This window comes from Epinephelus moara, chromosome 21 (assembly GCF_006386435.1).
Source record: "Epinephelus moara isolate mb chromosome 21, YSFRI_EMoa_1.0, whole genome shotgun sequence".
Lineage (NCBI taxonomy): Eukaryota > Metazoa > Chordata > Actinopteri > Perciformes > Serranidae > Epinephelus > Epinephelus moara.
This window is the reverse complement of record NC_065526.1, coordinates 7,732,807-7,753,703: the sequence shown is the minus strand read 5'-3', so window position 1 is coordinate 7,753,703 and position 20,897 is coordinate 7,732,807. Positions and strand designations below refer to the sequence as shown.

General features: G+C 41.6%; 1 protein-coding gene across 2 annotated transcripts; it reads left to right on the top strand.

The window, feature by feature from the left end:
* The first annotated feature begins 1,250 nt into the window (after positions 1-1,250).
* LOC126383164 (tetratricopeptide repeat protein 39C-like) lies at positions 1,251-19,462 on the top strand. 2 transcript variants are annotated; one of them, XM_050033625.1, is made up of 14 exons: positions 1,251-1,698; positions 7,957-8,005; positions 11,043-11,171; positions 11,315-11,429; positions 11,606-12,005; positions 14,647-14,815; positions 14,938-15,031; positions 15,113-15,220; positions 15,319-15,428; positions 15,515-15,638; positions 15,724-15,821; positions 16,005-16,109; positions 16,210-16,248; positions 18,733-19,462. In XM_050033625.1, the coding sequence occupies exons 1-14, from the start codon at positions 1,553-1,555 to the stop codon at positions 18,823-18,825; spliced, it is 1,779 nt and encodes a 592-aa protein (XP_049889582.1). In that variant the 5' UTR covers positions 1,251-1,552; the 3' UTR covers positions 18,826-19,462. The 2 variants fall into 2 exon arrangements, with proteins under 2 accessions (XP_049889582.1, XP_049889583.1); XM_050033626.1 differs by lacking the exons at positions 1,251-1,698; positions 7,957-8,005; positions 11,043-11,171; positions 11,315-11,429 and having other exon boundaries at positions 11,840-11,977.
* The last annotated feature ends 1,435 nt before the right edge of the window (positions 19,463-20,897 follow it).

Sequence of the window (20,897 nt, the reverse complement as noted above, 5' to 3'; positions counted from 1 at the left end):
ATGAACAAGTGGGTTAATTTGTCTTTGTCTGTTGTCTGGTTCAGTTGTGAAAACATTTTTTGAATTCAAGATGGCTGCCAAATGAGTTGACCTTGGCAACAAGAAATATTTTGACTAGACGCCATTAGGGTCCAAAAAAACAGATAAAAAAATGTCATCGAGTGCATGGGAAGCTATTTCTCCTGCTAGACTAACTAATTTATTGTCAATGGAGGGAGGGTCGTGCATTTTCCGCCAGTCGCTCAGGGACGGTCAAGGAAAAATATATAATAAAAAATGAAATGACACCCCAGCCATACCCTCCTTCATGGGTGCAGATCTGATGACAAGTTTGGGGGGGGACACAATCAGTTGTGATTTTTTTTTAATTGCACACGTGCAAATCATGCCCACAGAGCGCTTGAGATTGCCAGCATATTTCATGATTTCATAGAGGCTCATCACCATCACCAAGTCATTCAAAAAGCACTACAAAGAGAATCATATGCTTACCTTTACTGTTTATTTCTCTTAAACAGCCAGTAGTACATGGAACCAGCCATCACCCTCCTTTTCACTGCTTCGCTGTTAGTTAATGCTACTTCTAGTTTCAGGGTCTCAGGCATGTTATGTCCACTCACGTTCTCATCTCTCGCCTTTCACGGATTCCCATTTCTCCTCATCATCTTCCCTTTCTCCCAGTATATGGGACTACTGTATACATTTGTTCAATTTCAATCATTTAAGCTATTTAGAATTGGGGGGGGGGGAATTTGTGTTTTTCAGAATTTGGGGACATGTCCCCCCCATCCCCCCCGGGATCTGCACCCATACCCTCCTCTGATAAATACCCAACCCCAAACATGTTTTTTTTTTCTAAAAGCAATACCTTAGTGATTATTGCTTCGTCTGGTGTCTGATTGAAAATTCACTTTTTTTTTATTTTTTAATTGTGGTCCTTGTTTTGGATCTTGATGTTTTGCTCCAGTTGGTCAAATTTTGTATGCCTATTATTTTAATTCACTAACTTATTTGTTTTATTATTCTTATCTAATTATATATAATTCTAGTCTATTTTATTTTCTTCATTTAATTTTCCTCACCTTCGTTGAGGTTGACTTTTATTTTGCTCTGTATTTGTACAGAATTCACATCCTCTACGAGATGTTTATGTTTTTTATGTTATCCAAATGTTCAATTTAAGTGTTTGCTCTTAAAGCTAATAATTCCGACAGCACCCAAACGCAGCACATTTCCTGTCTGCACAGGAACACACGAGCCACCGGTCAGGCGGCGGCAGAATACGGAACAGCGACACAACCGCTGGCTGAACGGCGCACACACACATTCCCTGACACACACACACACACGCATGTAGTCAGCGGTTAGTTACCTGAACCTGTCCGCTTATTAGTCTCGAACATGACTGCGTTTGCTCCAAACTGCGCCACCGGCTGAGACTAGCTACTCTGCCTGGAAGTAAACTACCGAGACAAACCGCCGCACCTCCCCTCCCTCCATCTCCTCCTCCGCGGCCGCGTTCAGCTCCTCACCTCCGGTATAGGGTGTCTCAATGGCGGACCCGACGGAACCAGCCCCGAGGAGCATGGAGGATGAGAAGACAGAGACTATCAACGACGCAGAGCTGGCGCTGAAGGGGATCAATATGCTCCTCAACAATGGATTCAAGGAGAGCGACGAGCTCTTCAGATTGTACAGGTCTGTGAGAGTCCATGTCTCACATATGAAACAATATTTCTGTCTGTTTTAACGTCCTGCTGAACATCTCTGTGATTAACTACTCTCTACAGGGGGTCAGTGAATGTTGCAAAGTAGCCATTGTGTCCAAACTACTGTGGTCAACCAGCACGAGACATGTTAATTCATTTCAGCTCTGTCTCTGTCTTTGCTCAGCTTGCAAAACATAACCCAACATCCTTGTCACACTTGTCTACTGTACTGCCATATGATCAGGTCACAAGCAGGATGAGTGTTGTGTAAATACCCAGGGCAAATATCCACACCCACAGTGTAACTTGTGATGCTCAAACAGCCTCAACACTTAAATATTATAATAATAATAATTCTCTTATTGTGAGGCGACAGGCTGGTGTTACTGTAAGTGTTGTGACCATCAGACAGTGTAAATACACAAATGTTGTCAAAGAAGAAACAACAGGTTCTTATTCCTGTTGTGCAAGTAACTGTCTTTTAGTTTCTTTAAACAGGTTTGTGGTGAATTTCTCATCCTGGCCCAGGTAGTTTGTTAGTTGTTGGATGGTTGCACCTGTGCAGGCTTGTTTTTACCAAGTAATTTAAATGTAAAGATTGGTCATCTAACCCAGTGCATCCCAACCTTTTCTTTAAGGGACCCCTGTTCTAACACGGAGTTAACTGACGACCCCTAAGTGACATAAGTTATGGATATTTCATAGTCACAGACTCATTCAAGGAGAAAAGAGAAGAATAAATTATTAACAATATTAAAACAGATAGTTGCTATGTTAAAAAGATATGTTTTGAGTCGTCGTAAAACTGTCCACTGAGCCAGCAAGTCTGATATTTAAAGGCAGGGTGTTTTGTATTTTTGGGGCGTAGTAGCCCAGAGGTTTTTGTACTGACATTAGGAACAGATAAAAGAGCAGCTGCGGAGGATCTCAGGGTTCATGGAGGGACATAAGGTGATTGGGAATCTATCGTACAGGAGGGGCTGATGGCATTAAGAGCCTTAAAAACCAAAAGAAGGATTTTAAAATCAATTCTAAAAGATACTAGGAGTTATGCGGTCTCTGTTTTTTGTTTTTGTTAAAAAACCTGGCAGCAGCAGCGTTCTGAATGCTCTGTAGTTTTGCAATAGGCCAGTGTATAGGGTGTTACAGTAGTCAAGACGACTGGAAACAAAAGCATGAACAAGCTTCTCAGCATCTTGCTGGCTCAGTCGAGGTCATACCTTAGCTGTATTGCACAAAAATGCAGTTTTTGTTAACAAATTAAAATGAGCTTTAAAACTGAGATCACGATCAAAACTTACACCGAGGTTTCTTACTAGAGGTCGTGTCTGTGTGGCCAGACAATAACGATACAGAACAGCTGATGAACTGTAGACTTAACCCAAATAGCAAACACAGTAGCTGCAGGAATTTTTTTTTTTGTTTGTTTGTATATTTTATTTTAGATTTTTAAAAGCACACAGTCACAAATTGACAGTACACAAACACCTATTTTACATTACGAACATTTCAAAAATATATCAACAGACAATGAAATAAATCGGCACATAACAATGCAAATAAAAATGTAACTAATGAAATTAAATACACTACAAAAATGGGAGGTGGGGGTGTGAGAGTTAGGGTAGTCTGGTGGTTGTATGGAGGTGGACGGCAGTGCCTACAACTCCTTTCTGATCACCTACTTCAAAATGCATGGATTTTTTAATAGCTTTCCCTTGTGTGAACACTTGAATTTAACTCTTCCTCAATTGCATAGTCTCTGTTTTTTTAAAGAATATATTTATTGCAATTTTTTTTTACATAAGACACAGAACAGAACAGCTCAGACATAAGACGGAGAATAAAAGGAGTAGTTGAAAATAAGAAAATTAGGGAGCAGTCATCACCTCCTACAACCTTATAAAGGCAGCAACAAACAGACTAACAATTGGGCCATATAGACAAATAACAAGGTTGCGAGAGGGCTAATTTACAGAGAGAGACTGGCTAAGCCAATTTAGGAAACCCCCATAAAATAGAACATGACAGCGATGGTCCAATGTACTTTAAGTAAGGGTCTCAAACTGTATGAAAGGCCTCTGAGGAGTGAAGCATACAAGAGATATATTCACTGGGAACACACTGCATTATAAGAGTGTGGCACGGCTTTTGTTGTCGGAGCAGCGTCCTTGGTCCAGAGGAGAAGAATATTCTTCCTGGCAGCAAAAGTCAAAAGATTGAAATGTCTCTTGTGTTTGTCATATTTGTAATATGACCATCCTGGAGTCATAGTAGGAGGCACATAGAGTCCAATAGCTTTGTAGCTTCACACAAAGCCAAATACAGTGACTGTAGCTTCCAGACTCAGAGTTACACTTCCATATAATTAATTAAAGGTTGCCATATTTTATAGAAAGAGTGCATCTTCTTCTTTAGTGAGTGAGTTATTTTCTCTAGAGGTATGCAGCTGGTCACTTTTGAGAGTCACAATCCAACAGGTCATGGGAGATCTGACTTCCACCTTGTTGCAATACTTTTTTTGGCCAACAGGATTTCTGTAAGCTGAGTGGAATGGCTATGTCTGATATTAGAATTAAAGAGGCTGCCCAAAAGGCATACTTCTGAATCCATTGGGAAAGTGACTCAAGGATTGTGGATAGGGCGTCACAGATCCCCTGCCAGGTGGAATAAAGGGAAAGTGCCCTCAGCTAGAGCACACTTTCAGGAAGTTTGAGAGATTTGGATGAATTTTAAACAGATTATTACAAGTTTTCCTGATAGCTTTAGGATTTTTTTTTTACTAGTTCTCTGTCTTTATTGTGTTTTTTAACAATTGCACATACTTAATAGGCTTCCTTTTGACAAATTCAGTGTTTTATTTTCTCCCTGATGCTTTTCATAAGTGCTATATCATAGGCAGCTGGACTCACTTGAGTTTCTTGAAGACGTTTCACCTCTCATCCAAGAGGCTTCTTTAGTTCAACTCAAGAAGCACCAAAAATACACTTGGAAAAGCTCAACAGCAGTGTCTCTTTCCAGAAATCATGACCCGGTTACTTAAGATAATCCAAAGACCTTGTTGTGAGCAGTTTCATGGAGGAACTATTTTCTTTCAATGGAATCTCCCTGCAGAAGGAGGTGATTGCAGTAGATGCACACGTCTTTCTGTAAAGTGATTCAGTTGGTAGAGTAATGCATTTTTTTGTGGGGCTTTCTCCTGAAAGTCGGAGATTCAAATCATCTGTCGGAGACCCCTCAGTCAAGTCCTCAAGGTTTTTTTTTAGTTCAGCTAAACTGAAGAAGCCTCTTGGATGAGAGTTGAAACGTCCAGTTGCCTGTGATACAGCACTTAAGATCACCATGACCTGGATGACTGAGAATCTTCACCAACAGACTCCTGATGCTTGGCAGTTTGTTTTACCCACGTATTTTTCTAGTGCAGGACGAGGCTGTTTAACAGAGAGTGAAGGCTCTGTGAATATAGCTTGTGTTAAAGCCCTTATCCTGTTTTAAAAGTTTATATCTTGAATAATAATCTGAACTTTAAAATAACAAGTTAATTTAGTTGTCTTTACAGAAATTAATTAAATACTGAGGCCTACTGTATATAAAGTTTTCTTACACCCCTTAAAATCAAGAAGGCCTTGTGACCACCTTGTACAGTTTTTATGACCCCAAGTGAGAGTCAGGACCCCCAGGTTGGGAACCAATGCCCTAATACAGTGGTTCCAGTCCTGCGAGGTCATCCTGAGGGTTTACAAGACATTTTACAACACAGGAAAGATGGATTAAACATTTATGTTATGCTAAATAATATTTTTCCACATGTAACTCTTATTTTTTCCCTTTTTTGTGTGAATAACTGTATAATTTTTTTAATGTTTGGATACCAATACACTGGTTTGGTTGACGACATTACTTGGTTTAAGGCTCACAAGCTAAAAAGGTTGGGAACCTCTGGTTGGGAAGTACCCTTCCTGGTCACAGGATTTTATATACATTCATTTATGCTGTGTAGTTTCTAAGGGCTGATTATCTCTAGGAAAGGTTTGCTTTCAACTTGCATGCTGATGCCACAGCAGGGCAAACCCTATGTGTCCTGACCCGTGGTGAAACCTTAAATGTCACCTCTTCCACTAATTGCATTAAACACTAGGTGTCATCCTGTTTGGATTGCATCAGCAGAAAAGATTGAGAGAAGTGAAAGATGCATAACACAGCAACATAAAACCAACTTGTGACTGTATTAACCAGTTCCTCCATGGCTCTGTTAGGGTGGTGTGTGTTGCATTATGGGTTCAGTGATGCTGTATAGAGACAGATCACCTCCAAATCAAATATATACATATTTTTCCTCTTACCTGCAGTGCTGTTTATCATTCTAGATTGTTTTGGTGTGAGTTGCAGAGTGTTGGAGATATCAGCTGTAGAGATGTCTGCCTTCTCTTGGATATAATGGAACTAGATGACACTTGGGTTGTGGTGCTCAAAGCGCCCAAAAATTAGGGCTGTACCAGTTATGTCAGTCTAATCAGATTTGGCTGTTTAAACAAGATGCTAACGACCGGTCGGAGATGTGCTACAACATTTTTTTGCCGACACTAGATATCAAACAAAAGCCAGAGACTGTAACATATAAAGTGTCTGTGAACTCTAAATTCACCACCTCCAAACAGAAGAGAGACGATAAAGTTGTCTTAGAGCCTTACAATGCAAACCCTCTCTTTCTCTGTGCCGCTGCCTGCTTGTCGGCAGTGCCCTGCAACAAAGAGTAGGGTGAAAGTCAAGAATGCTAACTCCGCAGCAAAGGCGGGGGACATTAACATCCCCAGAAGTACCCTGCACAGCACACTGAAAAAAAAGACTGCTTGAATTGAAGCAATCTCAGTCGACTGAGGGGTCTCTGACTGATGATTCGAATCTCCGACTTTCAGGGGGCAGCCCTATAGAAAATAAATTTTAAACTTAACAGTAGTGTGTCTTTTCATAAATCATGACCTGATTACTCAAGATAATCCACAGACCTTGTTGTGAGCAGTTTCATGTAGGAACTATTTTCTTTCCAACAAACTACACCCACCAACCGTATCACTACGCAGAAGGAAGTGTGCACCTATTGCTAGCTCACCTAGCGCCGCTGAGTTACAGCTCAGCCTAGGAGGACGCCATTACCGTTTACGTCTCGCGCTGTCATGAGCCTCTCGTCCATGAGTAGATGCATGCTTCCTTCTGAGTGGTGATTCAATTGAAAGGAAATGGTTCCTACTAGAGATGTACTGATACCACTTTATCCTTCCCGATACCGATTCCGATCCCTGAACCTTAGGTATCTGCCGATATCGAGTACCGATCGGATACCAGCGCGTAAAATAAAAATGTATGGGAATATGAATTGTTGTATGTCTCCACTCCTAAAACTCTATGTAAAATATTAAGAAATAAATACATAATAGCAGAAGGAATGCCATAAAACTTTTTTTAAATTATTATTATCCAGTGTTGACACAGATCAAGACACAGGTTAAAGTGCAACCACACAATTTGGTGAAAAAGACATTTTAAAGGCTACAGTAGAATGCTTTTTAAACTCCGCTCCATTTCCATTTCGTTTGCCTGTAGCGTGCGTATGCGTAATGACGTAAGGCATTACGTGGTATCGGATTGGTCATAGGCTGTACTCGCCAATACCCGATATTTTAGGCTATTTTAGGTTTCGGTATCGGTACAACTCTAGTTCCTACATGAAACTGCTGACAAGGTGTGTGGATTACCCCAAGTATCTAGGTCATGATTTCTGGAAAGAGACATTGCTGTTGAGTTTTCAAATGTATTTTTTGGTGCTTTGAACACCACAAGCTGAGCGCCATCTAGTCCTTTATATCTGAGAGAAGGCCGATATCTCCAATACTTGGCACCTCACACCAAAACAGTCTAGACTGATGGATAGCGCCACAGCTAAGAGGAAAAAAAAATGCCCTTTTGATTTTGGGGTGAACTGTCCCTTTAAATCACCACCAGTGCTATGGACGGATATCTGAAATAACCACATCCCCTTTGAATCAAGTTGCTCTTGTCTGACTGTCACCTTGTGCCTCAACTTGTTCATGTCGTCACAGTCAATCAATCTAGTGCTTCATGCATGAAACCGGCTCAACACATTTTTGTCGCTCCACCCATGGACGTCTTACGGCCTCTAGATCTGTTATCAGCTCAAACACGTCAGTCACTTTCAAGTCATGCATCTGTTCTCTATCCTCTGTTTCAGGAACCACAGTCCTCTGATGAGTTTCGGGGCCAGTTTTGTGAGTTTTCTGGTGAGTTAAGATGCAGCACCGTACTGTTTTACTTTGTGGTCCAAATGCCGACACAAAAATGACTGTAAATTCCAGTTAAAAAGCGCTTCAGTTTCATAATGAGGTTAAAGGAATCTCCCTTGTGTTGCTGCTGGGCTCAGAGCCAGACTTCGTATTTTTTCTGGCACAAAAACAGAAGTGTGACTGACTGAAGTAATGCCTTTTCAGAAGGTGGATTCAAACACAATAGGAACAAGAGGAAGATGTCATAAAACATGAAAATGGTAATGCAGCTCTTACCCTACCAAATAGACAACTTGGAGTTGTATGGGGGACTCATCCATAGTCGGTGCAGGACTTACAGATGTCTGCGAAAGCAAAGTAATGTCCTGCTGTGGACGGGGGCCGCAGCAAAACGTATTTTAGCCACCAAAACAGTCCAGCTGAAAAAAATCTACAACAGTTTAATTGTACCCTATATTGAGAGTTCTTTATTACATCTTATTTTTGCCAAGGAGGCTGTAAATGGCTTCAGTTTGCCATCTATCAAAGCCACCAGACCCCATTGACAAAAACAGTCATTTTGGCTCAGTGAACACAGGAGCTGCTGGTCTACCTCTGCCTCAGTTAGTTAGTTTGTTTGTGTTTTTGTGTGACTTTGGTGAATCCGAACTAACCCTTTTAAATGCCAAAAGTCACAGGATAACACAAAGAAACTGACTGATCGAGGCAGCAGTAGACCAGCAGCTCCTGCGTTCAGCAATGGTAAATCACTGTTTTTCTCAATGGAGTCTGGCTTTGAGGAGAGCGATATAACAGCTCCATTTTCCCGCTGGAAACTGCTATCTGTTGGGAAGGTAAAGCAGTGAAAATATTCTCAGTATAGTGTACACTTGTTTTATTTGACAGGACTGACAAGCGTGAAGGGGGGAGAGAGAGAGGGAGTGACATGCAGCAAAGGGCCACAGGCTGGAGTTGAACCCGGGCCGCTGTGGCAACAGCCTTGTACATGGGGCGCCTGCTCTACCACTAAGCCACCGACGCCCCAGTATAGTGTACACTTAAACTGATATTGATTTTTTTAGGTGGCTGAAATAGGTTTTGTTGCTGCCCCCTCCACAGCAGGGCATTGTTTAGCTTTCGTCTAAGACTTTAGCCTGCTTCTACAAACTGGGGACGCTCGAAAAGACATCTACTGTAGGTTATATACTGACTTAGGATAAGTACCTTATACAAGCCCACTTCAAAACTATCCCTTTAAAGCATGTTTAGGGATTATGGTGCAAGTTAAAAATAAAATAACAGTTGAAACAGTTGATCCTGTATTGTTAACGCTAGAAACAGGAATTGACAAAACAGTGTTTACTCACTTACCTGTCTCCTCTTGACTTAAATGTGGTGCCAGTTGATGTGACCATGTGCCGTACTCTACACTGTTGATGGTGATATCTAGCAGTCATTTAACAAACCAACCTTTATTGACTTCAGTTACTTGCTGGTACCTTCAGTTTTAGAGTGAGATGTTTGATCGTCTCCTTAGGGGCAAATGAAGCATTGAAGAATGACTGACACGCAAGGGATTGTTTTGTGATTGTTTATCATATTCTTCTTCATTTATTTGTATAGTGCAATTTGCAAAACACATTACAAGACTACATAACTTGTTTGAGTTAGCCAAGGCCACCACATACCTCAGACCTCAGCACATGCAAAGAGAGAAGGAAAGCGTAGTAACTGATACATAAAATAAGCCTGGAGTGTGCCACCAGAATAATTACAACCACCTAATAACGTACGGAGCCTCTAAGGAGACACTAGGGAGAAAAAATAGATGGGTGAACAAAAGATAAACATTTTTGTGTTCCCTTGCAAAACCTTTGCGTTCTCCTGAGAAATACTGAGTCTCCATGTTCACCTCCTGCAGCAGCACAACATGCACAGGGCTGGTGAAGGTGAATATAGCCTCAATCAGTGTTTGTTATGATTATTAAAAACCCTCAGCCTGTCACATTACTGGTCTCATAGCTTTGAAACAGCTGCGTCACCGCTAAACATGATAAGTGATAAGTTCTGCAAACCAAAAGCTTTACCTCAGGAAGTGTCGGGCTGGTTCAGAGCGTCACGACATGAACACACGTCACCACAAATCTGCACTTAAAGACAGATGAGCTATGATTGCAATAATTCTAACGCATCTCACGCTGTACATGGTCGCATAGTTTGGTAATAATTATTACACAACAGCATTTGCACTGCAGTGTGTTTGAAGGATTAGAGTTATAATCTCCTGTCTGATGTGTGAGGAGGAGGCCAAGCTGAAGTGTTCCTGGGTGTGTGCAGGTGGCTTCATGTTGTCTTCAGAGGGTTTTGATAAACTGATCTTAAAGACACTCACCAGCCACTTTATTAGGTACACTTGTTCAACTGCATGTTAACGCAAATAGCTTATCAGCCAATCCTGTGGCAGCAACTCAATGCATTTAGGCATGTACCACATTGTACCCATCTTCTGATGGCTACTTCCAGCAGGATAACGCACCATGTCACAAAGCTCAAATCATCTCAAACTGGTTTCTTGAACCTGACAATGAGTTCACTGTACTGCAACAGCCTCAACAGATCTCAATCCAATAGAGCACCTTTGGGATGTGGTGGAACGGGAGATTCTCATTGTGGATGTGCAGCCGACAGATCTGCAGCAACTGTGTGATGTCATCATGTCAGTATGGACCAAAATCTCTGAGGAATGTTTCCAGCACCTTGATGAATCTATGACACCAAGAATTAAAAAGGGGGTCCAACCTGGTACTAGCAAGGTGTACCTAATAAAGTGGCCAGTGAGTGTATATAGAAGAGAAATACAGGACTCCTGACTGCTTAAGTTTGTTCGTATGAAATCTGAAAACTAAGAAGATTACAGTTTGGTTTTGTTTCCCTGCTTTCTGGACTCCAGGGTTCAATCCAGGATTAGACATGTTGCCTTACTTATAAGTGCTGTGGCTCACCAGCTTTCATTTAGTACGTAACATGGTTATTTGTCTTTCTACCGCTCTTTCAGAACGCCATGATGACATTTGAGGAGGAGAAAATGCAGATGGCCTTTGAGGACCTCAAAGCTACAGAGAGACTGTGTGAGAGTGAAAACACTGGAGTCATTGAGACCATTAAAAACAAGATCAAGAGGAGTGTGAGTAACCTCTGCAACATTTAATTGAATGTATGTGATATGTATAGAATAAATGTAATTAGTCTGAAAAGGAGCATTTTATGTTTGCTGTTTGTTAGCTTGCATGTCACATGAGTTTATGTGTGAGGTGTTTGTGTGGGCAGATGGACTCCCAGAGGTCGGGGGTGGCCGCAGTGGACCGACTCCAGAGGCAGATCATCATCGCAGACTGCCAGGTTTACCTTGCAGTGCTGTCTTTCATCAAACAAGAGCTGTCGTGTAAGAGAACCTTTAGTAGACTGCACATTTATTGATGTGGAATGAAAATACAGATCGTAGCAGTTCTGAATATTTAGTTTTAATATTAACAGATGCATATTTGTTTTTTTTAAATACCAGTAGTCCAGTGCAGAGGATAGCATGATTCATTGACCTCCACTTTAATCTCCTAACAGCGTACATCAAAGGAGGCTGGATCCTCCGCAAAGCCTGGAAGATGTACAACAAATGCTACAGCGACATCACACACCTGCAGGAGGGCAGCAGAAGACGAGCCTCCGAACAGCAAGCACTGCCGCCTCCGTCTCTGTCCTCTGACAAGTCCGAGCACAGCCGCTCCTCTTCGCCCGGGCCGAGCCCATCCCTGAGACTAGACGGTATCAACCCCGAGGCGCTGGATCGACTAAAAGGTTCAGTCAGCTTCGGTTACGGCCTCTTCCACCTCTGCATCTCCATGGTGCCGCCGCACCTCCTGAAGATCGTCAACCTGCTGGGCTTCCCTGGCGACCGCCTTCAGGGCCTGTCAGCGCTCACATACGCCAGTGAAAGTAAGGACATGAAGGCCCCCTTAGCTACGTGAGTATGTGAGTGAGTATGTGTGTCTGTACTCTGGCCGATACTGAAACATGATCTAACTCAGTCAGTTGGAAAAAATACGATGATAGTAATGGAGGCATCATTTGTAAAGGAAAGAAAAGAAATGTCATCTCCTGAGATGAATTACTGTCTTGTGTTGGTGGCTACAATGAATCATAGCAATAATTTAATTTACTGCATGGACCAAATATATAATAAAAACAGAATCAATGACATGCAGAACATAAAAACCTTCCTGTGAACAGCTTTAATAACAGACTGATGGCAGGCCCTGCAGCAAAAGTTGTCCCATCATGCTTAAATAATGAATCATTTTAAACTCTGTTTTATTCCTAGAATATGCAGGCAGTTATGGCCCTCATTCACCAGCCATTGAGATTTTTCTTTTCCTAAAACCCACCCGCAGTTTCCACAAAAATTCTGACATGCACCGATGTTTCTTATTCCGGATTTAGTCTTAGATAATTGCATGATCTACTGTAAGCACACTCAAGAGCACGCTTACTTACAATTTTGTGCTGAGGCTGAAAGAAAAACAAAAGTTCATCATAAAATAAATGCAGCATTGGTGACAAAAATGATATTTAGCTTAGCATTTGTAGACATACGCAAAATTTCGAGGGGTGTAAATCACAAGTTTCATTAAAATACATTGATTTTATTTAGACATCACTGTGCTCATACTACAGTGTTTGCCATCAGTAATTTATCTACATTCCCAGTATGTTTTCACATTAAATAATTGTCACCCTATTCATATAACAGTAAGAGACAATGCTGAATGTAGGAGGAACAAAAAGAGTGCTACTGATGTTTGTTAGATCCTTCCAGTGCCCACGCTCGATGTAGAGAACACCATCTCACGCCAGTGTGTGGCGTCCGACTTTCACAGAAAAGAACAGCTGTGTCAGCCGGCGTCCTGCCAGGAACCCCGAGTTGTGCAGAGGTGCGAGGGCCCGATCATCGCTGCTTTCAGCTTTAATTGGTTATTGTGTTTTCCTCAATTCAACCGTAGTATATAATGTAGGATTTAAATTACAATAATATTTTAATAATTTCAAATATTTTAAGTAGTAATTTTGATTATTTTACAAAAAGGATTTTGGCATAAAATAAGTGATTGATCATTGTAGAAACTACACAGGTGGTTCATGCGGCCGGGACAAAACGTGACAAAGCAGCGTCCTGAGTTATTAATTAAACTTTCAGAAACATCATGTGAAATACTCCACCTTCTCTCCATCTCTCTCTGTGTCCCTCAAACACACACACACACCTTGGAGAGCTCCGTGTTGCTTGTGTCTGTCCTCAGTCCTGACAGTTGTGCTATTAAAGTGCATAAAATTGGCGGCTGCGGGACGGGTCGGGTTCGGGTGGTTGATTAGGGTCTATTTTTAGTATCCCATGGATTTTCTTATCCACTCATTGTGTAACTAAATATGACATACGTTTGGTGTTCACTCCCTGCAGAACTATTGAATTTTTTTCCCATGTTTTTAGTCCAGTGCTAAACTTTTCTTTTTCTTCTTATTGGTCCTCCTCTTCTTTAATTTCTGTGTGCACACGGCCCTGCAGTCTCAGGCCCTTTTAATGGGGTTTTGCAGGCGTATACAGTTTCAATTCAATTGTATTAATAAAGCCCAATATCACAAATCACAATTTGCCTCACAGGGCTCTACAGCACATGACATCCCTCTGTCCTTAGGACCCTCACAGCGGATAAGGAAAAACTCCCCAAAAAACATTTAATGGGGGAAAAAATGGTGGAAACCTCAGGAAGATCAACATAACAATATTAGTCATCCATATGACAAAGTGATACATAAAGAGAGGGAGGGACAGAGAGAGACCAAAAAATAAATAAATCACACAACAATAAACTTTTAGAAAAGCTACATGCAGCCTATATATATAATATATATTGACATAGTTTTGTTTTTACTTTGATGTGGCACTGCAGTGCAGTTATGAAGCCTCTTGCTTTCAGATGAACCTAAAATGGAGGAAAACCTTAGTGTTCCTGTGCTGTAGACTGTTGCCATTTGATTTATTCTACGTTCCACATCTGGAGACATGCAGTGTCTTCTGTGGACCAAACTACTCCTCATCCTGCGTACTTGCAAGCTTTACAGGCCGACGTGTTTTCCTTTGATTTTTCAAGTGTCCCAGTGCAACAGCATGTGATCTATAAGGCTAAATACAACGTCCATTTAGAGGGCTGAAAAGGACCACATGTGAAAACACTCTAAAAGAACACAGGTGCGGTTTAAGAACACGTCAAGAATCTCACCTAGACTTTTCTTTGGACCTTTCTCAACAACAAATGTGAGAAAATACTTGAGAAGATAATAGTAAATGAAGCCCCATGTCTGTACTTAACCCTGTTTTAAAATGATTAGTGATAATTTAGCTTTGTCTACAGAGTTATCTAAATGTTGATTAATATTTGTCTAAAATGTTAAAGCTGCTGTTCAGCATGTTTAATCAGCATTTGTTAAACGTGGTTAATCTCACTTCATCAGGCAGCTAAATAAAAATCATTACAAATTGTTTTAATTTCATACCAGATGGTGTCATCTTTACTCTCTGACTCATTACAGTCTGTGTGCTCCCCTCACAGCCTGGCCCTCCTGTGGTACCACACAGTAGTGCAGCCCTTCTTTGCTCTGGACGGCACAGACACACAGGCAGGCCTGATGGAAGCCAAGTCCATCCTACAACAAAGGGAGGCCATCTATCCCAACTCCTCCCTCTTCATGTTTTTCAAAGGCAGAGTCCAACGCCTCGAGGTAAATACGCGTTAAGCATAAACCTTATTATCTGCTGCTCTGTGGCCTGTTCTCCAGCCTCGGTTGGGAAAGCTCAGTATTGTCTCAGCCTGTAACTCACACCACAAAGTTCCCCTTTCTAGTGCCAGATCAGTAATGCCTTGACGTCCTTCCGTGATGCCTTAGATCTGGCCTCTGACCAGAGGGAGATTCAGCACGTGTGTTTATATGAAATAGGTACTATTTTCCCTCTCAGTTTTCAAACCACCTTGCTCAGCGCTAGTCTGCATCATAATTTCTGATTGTTGAACATTTTAGGTTGGTGCAGCATGATCGAACTGAACTACACAGAAGCCTACAGGGCCTTTGAGCGACTGAAGACAGAGTCTCGCTGGTCCCAGTGCTACTACGCCTATTTAACTGGAGGTGGTAACACTACAAACGAATAAGGCTTCAAGGGCATTTTTCGTGAGTTTTTTTTTTATCAGCTCCTAATCCATATTATATTTTTATATGTTGTGCAGTGTGCCAAGGAGCCACAGGTGATCTGGAGGGAGCTGTCAGGGTTTTTAAGGATGTTGAAAGGCTTTTCAAACGCAAAAATAATCAGATCGAGTTGTTCTCCATGAAGAGGGTGAGTGTGCATCCAGCTGGTTTTCTGTTGGGAATGTTTGGAGCAAAATACAGTGACAATAATAATGTATGTGCTCATGTTATCAGGCTGAGAAGCTAAGGACCACCAGCCTGTCCAGAGAACTCTGCATCCTGTCTGTGATTGAGATTCTTTACCTGTGGAAAGCTCTGCCCAACTGCTCCACCGCCAAGCTGCAGACGATGACACAAGGTACTGGACTATAGACTGTTTGAACTAGTTTGTGTTTGCTGTTGTCGTCATTGGGCGTAGCTGACTTGTGTTCTTGTCGTTGTAGTCCTGCAGGGGATTGACGATGCCTCATGTGCAGGCCTGAAAAACCTGCTTCTCGGTGCCATTAACAGATGTCTTCATAATACCAAAGATGCCATCCAGGTACTCTTGTGTCACATTAATAATACAATCATTGTATAAGGTGTGGAGATATGAATCACTCATCAGCTGTAGCTGTAGGATTGTTGTAAACAGTGTACTCATCACACAACAGTCAGCACTGTAGTGATAATATCTATAACTGATTAAATGTGTCATATCTGATTTTTTTTCTTTTTTCTTCAGTATTTCCATCTGGCTGCGAGGGATGAGGTCGGTCGTCTGAGCAACTCTTACGTGCAGCCCTACTCCTGCTATGAGCTGGGCTGTGTGCTGCTCAACGCCCCAGAGGTAAGTTTATGAGTGTGTGTGACACAAAGAGAGACTGTTTCCCTGATCTGAGAATGGCGGAAAAGTCACAGTCTAAATATTTCATTGTATTTTTTTCCAGTCTGCAGGGAAGGGCAGAATGCTGATGCTTCAGGCTAAGGTACAGGAAGTTTCCTTTTATTAGGAGAGTGTTTGGGATTTGTCTTGTTTCCACCCTCAGTCAGTTTTTGATCAAAGTTGTGTTAACTTTTTAGGATGTGCACACTCTGACGGATCAGTACACTCACTACTTGATCAGGTGATAGCCTATCCAACAAAGGTGTCGCAAGCCCAATGCTTGGCTCCCCTTAAAGTCAGTCAGCTAAGTACAGTGGGTCGCGGCAGGACACTGAACTGTAGTTACAGGGAGCTGATGGTGACATACCGGCTGGAAAAATAGCAGCCAACAAACTCTACAGGCCCTGCATGTAGACTGGGTATGTGTGATCTGAAAAGCTGCCTGAAGAGAGGCTTGTCTTCCCCTGCTCAGCCACCAGATCATGAGGCCAAGTAAAGAACACTCCCTGAGAAGGATGTGTTCAGTAGAGATGTGTGCGATTACTTGACTAGTCAGTTAAACTCTCCCTAGTTGGTTAAACATATTTTTTTTTAAAAAAGAAGAAAAAAATGTGGTTAACATTTTTAAGTGGCTCTTACTCGCAGTATTTATATATACAAGTAGTAGAGTAAATTGTGCTCAATTTTATGAGTGTTTTCTTGCATTTAGACTAGTTGACTAGTCCAAGTATAAACTTAACAGTTTAAATGTCACAGAAATTAGTTGTTGGGGAAAATCCCTAGTGTTCAGCAGCCCTGAGAGTGTGTTAACATGCCTACCTTAAAGTTGGTAACTTTTATAAAAATAGCTTTGCTGAAACTTTCGCTATATTCTGAAAGAAGGACATGAGACCGTCTGTAAGGAATCATGTCTCTTCTCCTTTTCTGACTGCTTCTAATGGCATTCGCTAAAATCTATTGCGGCGCAGCAAAACAACCAATCAGAGCCGAGGAGTCTCTAACACAGCTGTCATTCATGTCGATCATGGCTCCAGACTGCAGCCACACTCGGCAGTGCTGATCAGAAAAGAATCAGATTTCTGTTGCCTCAAATATTTTCAGAAACATTTTTTATGTGTTGAGTGTGTCTTGTAAACATACAGACTTGATTTTATTTTTATTTTTCTATTTTATTTTTCTCTTACATGTTTCTGCACAGATGCAACTAAATTTAAGGATTACATTCTCTTTGCTTACATTTTTTTTGGTGTGATGTCGTCTTCAAAATGGCCTCTCATTGTAACCCATAGCAGTCACCCACCTGCATTCACTTATTAATCAGGAATGGGTGACACCCCCTACCAAGCTTATAAATGTTTCACTCGACTCTTGTCCACCCTTTTGCACCCTGATGAAGACTTTAGGGTTGAAACTGGTCGGTGTTTTAATGTAAGTAGCTGTGTTTTTTGAATTTGTAACCTAACTCAAATGCATTTGTCCTGCTCCACTCCATTTCTTCCCATATTTTAGTGTGTGTTTAGCTGTCAAATGAAAAAAGTTTGCAACCTGGCCGCCATGTTGGAAAAAGTTGACCAAAGTACCGAGCATTGCCCAGTGGCTGGACCAAGTTTCTCATTTTACAGTTAAACAGTGAACTAAAATATGTTTCTGAAAACATTTCAGGTGAGAAATGTCCATTTCAGTAAGAGAATCTTTACTGATATTTGATCAGAGCTGCTGAGTTTGACAGTTTGACTGCAGTTCACAAGCAGTGATTGACATGAGTGACAGCTGCGTTAGAGTCCTCAGTTTGATTGGCAATAGTCGGTAGAGGAATCAGATTTTAAAATCAGTATCAGTAATCAGTAAAAGTAACTACAGCTTTAACGAGGGGACAAGCCAGGTGACGTTCATTTGTAGGGACGAGCACAGGTGATACTCATTCTCCTCGGAAACAATGAGTGTCTGGCTGAAGCTATGCCAGGTTCTGTCACTATGTCTGTGTGCAGCAGCCAGGTAATTGGACTTCCGCTGGTACGCTGCCCTATGTTGAGGACACCTGAAATGTTCTGCGCCTTCAGGGAGAGGCAGACCTCATACTGCCCTGTTGGTTTAGCTAAGGTATATTTGCATTGTCTGACTTCAGCATGAAGTCATGACACAGTGAATTAGGCCACATCCCACTCACACTGAGCTGAGAGTGGCCTGCACCCAGAATATCAGCACAGTAAATAGTATCTGCATTGTCTGTGGGGCGCTGGGTGCAGCCTCACCCACCTGAATTGTGTGGATTTTTGATGCAACAGCATTGACGTTGTTAGTGGACGGGCAGCTGACATTGACAGAGCACCGGTTTCACACTCTCTGCTGTTGCTGTAACAGCCGACTCTGCATGCCTGAGCAGATGCAGCGCTGTCTGACAGGAGCTCAGGAGGAGCCGAGCAGTGGGCTCCCTGCTTCTTTAATGGGCATGCTGCTACATGATTGGGCAGCGAGTGCATTGATCAGTCTGAGTGTGCTGGCTGGAGAGACTGTTAGAGGGCAGAGCACGGACAAAATATCATTTTTATTTGATTCACTGTTGTGTGTTTTTCCACGGACTGTGCAGGAGGACTACGCCGGCTATGACTTTGAGAACAGGCTCCATGTTCGCATTCATTCAGCTCTGGCCTCTATGAGAGCTGCTGCAGCACAGCCTTGACATTTCATCTGCACCTCAGAAAGAACTGGAAGAAATGTCTTTTTAAAAAGCCACAAAACCATTCAAGTCATCACTGTTATATTGTTTTAATTTATTTTCATATTCTGAGCCAGTGCATCATTTTAAAATGTGTGCAATAAACAGCAGCTGTTTTAAGGGAGAATAGTTACAGAAGGTATTTTATGTTACTGTATTTTACAATAAATTAACTAATCAGGTTTTTATTGTTTACATGGCTAATCTCAAAACTAGATTCTAGTCAAATCTATACATTAATTTTGAAAAGGGTTAGTGAAATCGCTTCAACAGAGAGTTTTTCCTCTGAGTCAGGTCAAGTTATGGCACATAAACTATTAACTGACAAAGCAGTTAAAATTAACGACTCAGCCATCTCAGTGTTGGTTGTAAAGGCTTTGCTAATCCATAGGCATGAGTACCAAACAGTGATTGTTTTTTAGTGCAGCCCCCTTTTTTAAGCAGACTTGTTTTTATCTGTGTAAATATGTCTTGCACACAGGTTTTAATAGATGTGCCAACATCATGTTGAGTGGCCCTAGATACACAGTGCTACTCTTGGCTGTAAACTGGTTCTCATTTATATTGTTTGTTTTAAGATAATAAAATGGGCACTGTAAAATTGTTGTTTCCAGTATACTTTGTTAGGTGTGTGATATATGCACGTACTGCGAATGATCTTATTACAGCTAACAAATGCTAATGCTAACCCTCTTAGTCATTCCAACAGTGTAAAGGAAAAGTTCACAAAACAAAAGTACATATTTTTTCTCTTATCTATGTGCCATTTATCAGTCTAGATTGTTTTTTTGAGTTGCTGAGTGTTGGAGATATTGGCTGTAGAGATGTCTGCCTTCTCTCCAACACAATGGAACTAAATGGCACTCAGCTTGTGGTGCTCCAAGTGCCAAAAAAAACCTTCAACAGCAAAGTCTCTTTCCAGAAATTGTGACTGGGTTACTCAAGATAATCCACAGACCTTGTTGTGAGCAGTTTCATGTTGGAACTTTCTTTCTACCAAACTACAGCCTCCAACTGTGAGAAACTTCTGAGTGCCTTCTGAAAAGAGACACTGCTGTTGAGTTTTGACACTTTAAGCACCACAAGCGTGTGACATCTAGTCCCATTATATTTGAGAGAAGGCAGACATCTCTACAGCTGATATCTCCAACACTACATCTCACACCAAAACAATCTAGACTGAGAAATTGCACTAAAGGTAAGAGGAAATATGTTTTTGACTTACGGGTGAACTGTCTCTTATAACAGTGGTTCCCAGCTGGTCCAGGCACGGGGTCCAGGTCCCACACTTAAATGCACTCAGCGTCATACTTGCATTTGGCCATATTGTTGAGCTAGTTTGCATCCCTGTCAAGTAGCTGTCGGTTAGTCGCTCACTCTACAGCAGGAAACGGCATTTCTTAATTAAAAATGTGCTGGAAATTTACTGCACTTAAAATAATGCACACACAAACAAACACACAGTTACTCTTATGATCAGCAGGGAATATCTATGGAATGTAATAAGTCTACCCACCATTAAATAAATTAGATGGACAAAATATTAGAAACACCTCTTAAAATGAAGACATGAAAGAAACAAGTCTTGAGCATGTCTAATTACTGCCAGGACCTGGATTTTCCTGATCCCCAGGGATCCATAGATGAATTCTGAAATAGGAGTCTGCGTAATTTGTTGGAAAATCACCAAAATATGAAGGCCAAGACAAATTTTATGATCTGTCGCTCAGGGCGTGATAAGTAGGTCATGGCCCAGGGTAGACCAGGCAGCATTTCTAATGCCACTTGTCTTGTAACACCTTAAAGGGATAGTGCACCCAAAAATTAAAATTCAGCCATTATCTACTCACCCATATGCCGAGGAAGACTCAGGTGAAGTTTTAGAGTCCTCACATCCCTTGCGGAGATCCAAGGGGAGAGGAACACAACTCCACCTAATGCAGGCTGACGGCGCCCCAGATTCAAACGTCCAAAAACACATAATTGAAACCACAAAATATCTCCATACTGCTCGTCCGTAGTGATCCAAGTGTCCT